General features: G+C 43.2%; 1 protein-coding gene across 2 annotated transcripts; it reads left to right on the top strand.

Moving 5' to 3' along the window:
• The first annotated feature begins 1012 nt into the window (after positions 1-1012).
• LOC148912914 (uncharacterized) lies at positions 1013-8188 on the top strand. 2 transcript variants are annotated; one of them, XM_089026698.1, is made up of 2 exons: positions 1013-1032; positions 1119-8188. In XM_089026698.1, the coding sequence occupies exon 2, from the start codon at positions 1306-1308 to the stop codon at positions 7780-7782; it is 6477 nt and encodes a 2158-aa protein (XP_088882824.1). In that variant the 5' UTR covers positions 1013-1032; positions 1119-1305; the 3' UTR covers positions 7783-8188. The 2 variants fall into 2 exon arrangements, 1 of the variants encoding a protein (XP_088882824.1); XR_016119166.1 differs by lacking the exon at positions 1013-1032 and having other exon boundaries at positions 1052-8024; positions 8110-8188.
• Positions 8189-9087: the final 899 nt, after the last annotated feature.

Raw genomic sequence — 9087 nt, 5'->3', positions numbered from 1 at the left:
TTTTTTTCTATTATACTATATCTCTATTTCTTTAAGCCCTAATCAAATATTTCCTTTTAAGCTAACCTCGTAACCAAGCGTAGAAACCAAACATTGTAACTCAGAGGATGAATCTAGCATTAAAAACCTAGTAATTAAGCTCTCTTATTAAAGACAAAATCCAATTCTAGTTGGTGTCAAATGATAAATCTATTTATTAAATTACACCTTAATGCTAAAAAACTTATTTCCAAGAATTCAAGACAAAATCCACTTCCAAGAATTCAGGGAAAAGTTTCATCTAGTAAATTATACCTTGATGCTTAATGATAAATCTAGTCAAAAAATCCATACTCTGAATCTGAGGCAAAAATCGCCAGAACCGGCCATTCCCTACTACTACACAAGACTATGAATTTTGGGACAGTCTTAAGCTTTAAAGCTCTTCCCGATTCTTTCTAAGGTTTCAAATATTTCAGTAAGATAATAAGTTATATGACTAATATCTAAATTATAACTTCAGTGTATCGATAAATGTGAGACAGAAATGTCTCGATCAACCATGATTAATGGCCTTGATTAAAGGCATTAAGTGAAACTCAAAGAGTAAGAAGAACAAAATAAATAAATTATCAGTTAAACTTCTAGGATTTTACCTACGGGCCACAACTGACCCCTAATGTATAATTTGTCTGGCTCCGCTTTGCTGAAGTACGCTGGAATTGAGTTCTCTCTAGCTTTTTTTAGTGTTGCCATCTGAGCGCGCCTTCTTATAAGTATTTCTTGTGGCAAATCCACGTACATTTGGTACTTGGTTCCTTTAAGCTCCCTTCCACGAGACATAATGCTCTCTGCATCTTTTGCTCTTAGGAATCTGGCTAGTATTGGTCTTGGTCTATCTGGTTTACTTCTCCTGTCTCTCCTGGCCGGATTACGGTGGACCCTTTGTATTTCTACGGTGTCTGTAAGATTAAGAATTTCCGCAGACTAGAGGCCCCGCAGGCGCCATAAATATTTAACATCAAGAATCAGGCGAGCGTGCATCATTAACTTGTAAGTAGTTTTCTTTTTTTTTTTCTTTTTCCTTTTTAATTTGCCCCTTTTTGTGAAGCTTATTAATTATAAGTTGTTTGTTGTAGCGAATCGTACAATCTTCCGTGTAATTGTCGAACAATTGTCAAGCTGGAGCTAATAAATACGTATGTTGGAGTCAATGTGTACGAAGGCTCGACTATTTATGTAGTTGGAGACTACATTCATTCGAAGTTAATGTCATTTATCATTGACTTTGGTTATCGAAATCGCCGAAATTATCTAAACTAGAAGATGTACGACCAGGATGGAAGAAATTTGGATGAATTTGGTGAAGATTTAAGAGAGAGATTTGAGAGAGTAAAATCAGTCCACGAGCAAGTACATGAAGAATCGCACGTGCGACACAGGGAGCCCAACCAGAAATTCCAAGAAATTAAGGGAGCAGTGTCAGCAAAACCAAGCGTAGAGAATGGTGGAAAAAAGGTGACATGGCCATCATTAACGCAAGATTTAGTTGGTTTTGGTGCTGAACAACGAGAGCCCGATGTTAGAAGATCTTCGAGAGTTAGAGAACCAAAGAAATTTGGCGAAGAAGAAGTCAGAGCCGAACGAGCGATTCGGTATAGACGTAGTAGATCAGGATATCTTGGAGAGCTGAGGAAGAATTGGAACAGAGTACAAGAATTGATGAAGAGCCCTGAAGTCGACGTGGTAACACTAGAAGATAGTGTCCAAAAGTACAATGAAGCGTTCAGGAAGTTTGTCGATGCCCACGAGATATGTATGGAGATTGAAGATGACGAAGAGAGGAGAACACTGTTAATGGATAGTTATGAAAACCAGAGAGACATGAAGTGGCAGATAGAAAACTTGTTGAATGAGTGGAGAGCCAACAAGCAAAGACCAAAGTCTCCATCCGAATCTGGATTCAGTCGTGCTTCTAGTTCGTCTAGTATAAAAGAGAAAACGAAATTTATGGAAGAAGCGAGACTTAGAGTAAATGCGCTGAAGCAGAAACAAGATTTAGATCGCCAAATGGAGCAGATAGAGAAGCAAAAGGCAGAACTTAGCAGAAAAATCGAGCTGATAGACGCGGAAACCCAGGCGAAGCAGGCTGCTCTAGAATTGATGCTAGAACAATACGTTACGGAAGAAAACGTTGAACATTCCCGTTGGGAAAGCGAGAACCACATTGAGATTACACCCCAGTTCAGCCGCCCACGGCCTCAATCCCCATTGAAAAGAGATGACCAGTATTCCAAGAAAACTTTCGTACCTGTAGTGACTAGTGAATTCGCGATGAAAGGTACGCACATGCAGGTTCCTGATCCACTTCCATCGTGTCACCATACCATTCCCAGTGTTTATACTAATTGTTGTTATACGAGCCCGAAAATGGCGTCGACACCCGTTACCCTTACAGAGAAACTCACTAGCTCGCCGCAAGTGAGCCAAGGGATGGCGCTGAGAGCATCGGCGTCGCCGTATGTTCCAGCTGTTCAAAATCCAACGCCGACAGAGTTTTGTCCCTCGTATGCCCCTCCATCACTACCCAGAGAAAGTTCCATGGTAGACGCTTGGACGACGATAGCGCAAGCAATCAAACAAGGTCCGTCCCTACCGAAAGTGGAATTAATGAAGTTTAGTGGAGACCCCCTGGAGTACGCAGAGTTCGTTACGAATTTCAAGGATAACATCGAAAGTCAAGTGTCGGACGAGTCGCAGAGACTTACCCGTTTACTAGCACAATGCGTAGGAAAGGCGAAGGAAGCAATTAGAAGCTGCGTGAACCTCCCGGTTTGCGAAAGATACGTTGAAGCGTGGCGAACTCTACATCAGAACTTTGGACAGCCGCACATGGTAGCTGAATCTCACGTCAGGAGACAGAAAGAGATTCTGATCGGAAGAGCTGACGCTAGCAGCCTGATGGAGTTCGCGAGGAAGCTGGAAGACGCAAGGAGAGTGCTTACTAACATGGGTTTCAGTTATTCAAGTCGCTTGGACAACGAAGAGACCATAGTCATGCTGATGAGAAAACTGCCAGACGAAGGCTTAAAGAGGAAATGGGCCGACAAAGCTGGAGATCTTATCAAGATAAAGGGCAGAGCTGAGTATGCAGACTTCGTCCAGTTCGTTAAGAATACAGCGGACAGAATTAACAACAGATACGGACAGGAACTAAGGGTGACTTCCTCGACGACAGAAAAGGAAAGAAGAGATCCAAAGAAAGAAAGATCTGACCAAAGATATAAAGTCACGACCTTAGCAGCCGTTCAAAGTGATCAGAGCCAATGCCCATCTGCGATCGCTCACAAATGCCCACAATGTTCAGGACCTCACGGAGTTTGGAGATGCTGGAAATTCAAAAGTTCTTCTCTAAAAGATCGTCTTAAGACGGTGAAGCAACACGGTCTTTGCAGAGCCTGCCTTGAAGAAGGACGCTGCGCCAAGTCGTGTACAAAGGGATTCAAGTGTAGAATCTCAGGATGCGGTAAGGAGCATCACTACTTGATTCACATCGAAGACAGCGAAGGAGATTGCGTGAAAGACAACAGCAATTCAACTCGGAAGAGCGTCGAAAGAAATGTACAAGTAAGAGAGGCGACATCAGGGAGTCAGGAAAGAACAAACTCAGTAAAGACAACTAGTCAGTCAACGCCTTCGACCGTCTGCCCAAATGCTATAGCAGTAGAGCCAAGTGATCTCGTCACAGTCAGCGCACTAGAAGTTTGCAGACCGAAAGTATGCTTCAAGGTTGTACCTGTCAAGGTCAGCACCCCTCAGAGTGACAAGCAGATCATCACATATGCATTCTTTGACAGTGGTTCGGACGCAACCCTCTGTATGGAGAGCTTAATAGACGAATTAGAGATCAAAACCAAGAGGCAAGCAAGATTTACGATGTCTACCGTCAATTCGCAGGAAAGGAAATGCGGATATGAAATAGACTTAAAAGTAGAATCTTTGGCTGGAGACGCACACTTCCGTTTAGAGAACGCACTGACCACGAGACATCTTCCTGTTCTGCCGAAGCATGTGGCGACCAATGAAGAAATAAAGAAATGGCCGCACCTTAAAGATCTTACCCTAAGAGAAATCGACAGAAGAAGGGTAACCATCCTCATCGGTAGCGACCGTCCAGATATTATAGAGAAAGAACTGGATAGAAGAGAAGGTGGTAAGGGAGAGCCTTTTGCGGTGAAAACCCCCTTCGGTTGGACTGTCTATGGACCTATAGTAGAATCTACAGAAAGTCAAGTGAATGTGAGTCTTACTAGCACCGAACACGAGAAGCTAAACCTTCAAATAGAACGCATGTATAACGACGAGTTCGGGAACTCTTATAATGACGCAGATGAAGGTATGTCCATCGAAGACCACAGAGCGAAAGATATTATGGACAAATCAGTAAAGTTAATTGACGGACATTATCAATTAAGACTTCCATTTCGTCAAGATCGCCCGATTCTTCCAGATAGCCGAGCGACCGCGGAAAGGAGATTAGAATGGTTGAAGAAAAGGATGCAGAAAGATGAAAAATTTAAAGAGAAGTACAATCAAGTCATGGAAAAGTACAAAAGTGAAGGTTCTTCGAGGGAAGTGCTGGAAGAGGAACTCCATAACCTGAAACCAGTATGGTACTTGCCTCACCATGCAGTTTGGCATCCGAGGAAACCAGAGGAACCGCGAGTAGTGTTCGATTGCGCCGCCAAGAGTGGAGGTACTTCGTTGAATGAACAGTTACTTCAAGGACAAGAGAATACAAGTCCGTTGATTGAAGTAATCCTAAGATTCAGAGTGAACGAAGTTGCTGTGGCAGCAGATATTAAGAGAATGTTTCATCAAGTCCACGTAGTGCCAGAGGACCGCGGCGCATTGTGTTACCTATGGTGGCCAAACGGAGATTTAACTAAAGAACCCAAAGTTCACCAAATGCTCGTACATATATTTGGTGCAACATCATCGCCGAGCATCGCTGGTTATGCACTGAGAAGAACCGCAAAGGACAACGAGCACGACTTCATGCCAGAGACCATCGATGCTGTGTATAAAGATTTTTACGTTGACGACTTGTTGAAATCGTTTGCTGATGTTGATCGAGCTATACGAGTGAGCAAGCAGTTACAGACCTTGCTAGCTAGAGGAGGATTCAAGTTAACAAAGTGGATGTCCAGTCATCGCGAAGTTTTGTCAGAATATCCAGTAGAGGAACGCGCACCAGCGATCAAGGACTTAGATTTAGCGTCAGAAAGTCTACCTGTAGATAGAGCCCTGGGAATCCACTGGGACGTAGAACAAGATACCTTTAACTTAGTTACGAGTAGCAAGGCACATCCGGAGAATCGAAAGGGCGCCCTGTCATCAGTTGCAACTATTTATGATCCCCTCGGGTTTGCAAGCCCTCTTCTCCTACCTGGTAGAGAAATAAATCAAGAACTTTGCCATAGGAGATATGACTGGGACGAGAATCTCCCACCAGATATACTTGCCAGTTGGATAGAATGGAAAAAAGGACTTGCAAGTTTGAAAGATCTAAGTATTCCACGTTGCTTCAAACCAAAGAACTTTGGTACTGTAGTGAGGGCGGAGCTCCACCATTTTGCTGACGCTTCACAAGAACATGGTTACGGAACGGTTTCCTACCTGAGACTGATAAACGAAAGAGGTCAGATTCATTGTAGCTTTGTGATGGGAAAGTCTCGTGTTAGACCTTTGAAGAGCACAATGACCGTACCCAAGCTGGAACTTACAGCCGCAACCCTGCTTGTTCAGATGAATAAGTTGATTGTCAGAGCGTTGCAAAGAAGACTCAGGATCGACAACGTCAGTTATTGGACAGATTCTATTATCGTTCTTAGATACATCTTCAACGAAGTGAGAAGATTTACCACCTTCGTCGCAAATCGTGTTGCCATTATTCGACAAGAATCGGTTCCAGAACAGTGGAAACACGTAAGATCCGAGCTTAATCCAGCTGATTATGCTTCAAGAGGGATCAAGGCAACAGAATCAAGAAAGCTGCAGATATGGAGACAAGGACCAGAGTTTTTGTGGACGGAAGAAGAAGAATGGCCTCCACAGCCACCAGAGATATCGGCAACATTGTCAGAAACGGATGAAGGAGTTAAGAAGGAGAAAGTGACAGTCGGAGCAACGACGCTGCAGAAGGACTTTTGGGACTCACTGTTTCGCAAGTACTCGACCTGGAACAGGCTAAGAAGAGCAGTTGCATGGCTCATCAGAGCTGTTCGTAAGTTGATTGAAGCTTGGCCGCGTAAAGCTGAGCGCGACAGCGCCAAGAGCTTGCGACCCAGTCAGGAGACCTTGTCAGTTTCGGAAGTTGAAACAGCGGAGAGAAGAATCGCGAGATTCATCCAGAAGGAGTCGTTCTTAAACACTCAAGACAGTGAAGTAGGAATCTTGAGCAAGGAAGTTAAAGAACGATTCATCCACCTGAAGCCAATTTTAGAAGACGGAGTGATTCGGGTAGGAGGGAGATTGGATCGTTCACATCTGTCCTATGATGCGAAGCATCCCATCATCTTGCCTGGAAAACATCCAGTAACAGAGCTGATAATACGTCATTATCACTATCGCAATGGTCACGTTGGAACCAATCAAGTATTAGCCGAGATACGACAACGTTTTTGGATAATAAGTGGAGTGTCGTCGGTTGGAAGAGTCTTACGCAAGTGCCACGAATGCAGGCGTCAGAATGCTAGGATGGGAGAACAGATTACAGCTCCACTACCTGAAGTGAGATCGTCTTCGGACGGACAAGAACTAGTCTATCCGTTTGCCGCAGTCGGCTTAGACTACTTTGGACCGCTGTACGTCAAAATTGGACCAAATACAAGATACAAGAGAGATCCTGCCTTGAACAAGCGATACGGTTGCATATTCACGTGCCTAAGGTACAGAGCAGTCCACATCGAGGTGGCACAAGACTTATCTACTGATAGTTTTATCAACGCAGTGATACGTTTCGTTAGTAGACGTGGACCCCCAAGAATCATATACAGTGATAACGGCACTAATTTCAAGGGAGCAGAGTTAGACGTCATCAAAGCAATGAAGACGTGGAACCAAGATCGGATACAGAACGAGCTGAATCAAAGAGATGTACAGTGGAAGTTCAATCCTCCCGCAGCGAGTCACCAAGGTGGCGTTTGGGAACGTCTTATCCGATCAGTCAGAAGAATTCTACACTCCATGTTAGGAGAGCGTCTTGTAAATGATGAAACGCTTCACACATTCTTAACAGAAGTAGAGAAGATCATGAATGACAGACCCATAACGAACGTCTCAAGTGATCCCCGAGATTTAGAGGCACTCACACCAAACCACATATTGCTACTCCGCAAGAACACATCCCTACCCCCAGACGAGATAAAGGATGTCGACAAATATAAAGCAAGATGGAAGCACGCCCACCTGTTAGCAAACGAGTTTTGGCAGCGATGGACAAAAGAATACCTGCCGATGCTGCAAGAGCGACAGAAATGGCTACGAGAAAAAGCTAATTTCAAGGTTGGCGACTTAGTCCTCTTAGCAGACAAGAATACCCCAAGAGGTCAATGGCCAAAGGCATTGATTCAACAGACAATGCCGGATAACGACGGAGTTGTAAGACAAGTGATCGTGAGGACGGCCGATGGAGAGTACCGCCGAGACGTGCGAAAGCTTTGTATGCTAGAAGAAGAATTGTTGAAGACCAAGACTGAAGCCGAGGACCAAGCAAGAAGCAGTCCGCGGAAGAAAGAGTAGCCACAAAAGTGAACACGAAGGAATGAAAGCATTCAAGACTTGAACTGTTTATAATTAAGTTACAAGAGACGTTAAAAAGTGTTAAGTAATTTAGTAAATGATTGTGTTTAGATGGGCAGAAAAGACCCAGAATAGTCTTTGGCGGGGGAGCGTGTAAGATTAAGAATTTCCGCAGACTAGAGGCCCCGCAGGCGCCATAAATATTTAACATCAAGAATCAGTCGAGCGTGCATCATTAACTTGTAAGTAGTTTTCTTTTTTTTTTCTTTTTCCTTTTTAATTTGCCCCTTTTTGTGAAGCTTATTAATTATAAGTTGTTTGTTGTAGCGAATCGTACAATCTTCCGTGTAATTGTCGAACAATTGTCAAGCTGGAGCTAATAAATACGTATGTTGGAGTCAATGTGTACGAAGGCTCGACTATTTATGTAGTTGGAGACTACAGTGTCAAAGTCGTAGAAGCTTAGCTTTTCGTCTAGAAATTTTCTTAGAATGAACTCTGTGTTCTGGTCTTCGTCCTCGTCTTCTTCTATGTTAAGGAATTTGATGTTTTCCCTCCTCGAATACGCTTCTAGGTAGAGATTCTTTGTACTAACCTCTTCACATTTAACTTCAAGTGACTTAATTTTAGCTGCTGACTTCTTTATTTCTTGCTGGAGGTTTTGTACAGCTTGATCTTGACAATCTAGTGATCCTTTTAATTCCTTCATATCCTGACAAACGTCTTCTTGCTTTTTCTCTAGAATGTCAGTCTTTTCTTTGAGATTATCGAGTGATAGTTGAAATGAGTTAACTGTATTTTCAATAGCGTCCAGTTTAGAGAGTTTGTGTAAGATTGAATCGAGCTTCTCGCTCAGCTCTTTTGACATGTCGCGGAGCGTGTCTTCTTCCTCTTTGAGATGGCTTTTTATCTTTTTTTGATCAGGGGATCTTGTTGAACTTGAAGCTGAACTTGTCGATGAACGATTTCTTCTTTTACTTTTACTTTCTGAAGAAAAACTTTCCGTTTACTCTCTAATTTTTAAATTTCGCGGGAGAGAGCTCTTTCGCCTTCCTTACGCCTCCATCACCTCGGTCCCAGTCGAATGGATTCCATGTGGGAGTTTTCTATTGAATCTGGTTGCGCATGCCCGTGACGTCAAATCTCTATCGAAGTATAAAAATCCATGTTCGTGACGTGTATGGTGGCTCCAGTTGCAACCAAAATCTTATAAATTGTTCATGAGTGCTTTAAGCAGTTCACAAAACTCGTAGATCGTGTTTTATCAGGTATAAAAGCCGAGGCTACGCCTCGTGCCGTTTATAC

This window comes from Actinia tenebrosa, unplaced genomic scaffold (assembly GCF_029948245.1).
Source record: "Actinia tenebrosa isolate PJP-AT-01 unplaced genomic scaffold, QUT_ActTen_1.0 PGA_scaffold10__47_contigs__length_13832649, whole genome shotgun sequence".
Lineage (NCBI taxonomy): Eukaryota > Metazoa > Cnidaria > Anthozoa > Actiniaria > Actiniidae > Actinia > Actinia tenebrosa.
The sequence above is the reverse complement of the archived record's forward strand: the minus strand, read 5'-3'. Positions and strand labels throughout refer to the sequence as shown.

Coding starts and splice junctions, on each gene's coding strand:
- LOC148912914 (XM_089026698.1), top strand. CDS start 1,306: ATGTACGACCAGGATGGAAGAAATTTGGATGAATTTGGTGAAGATTTA.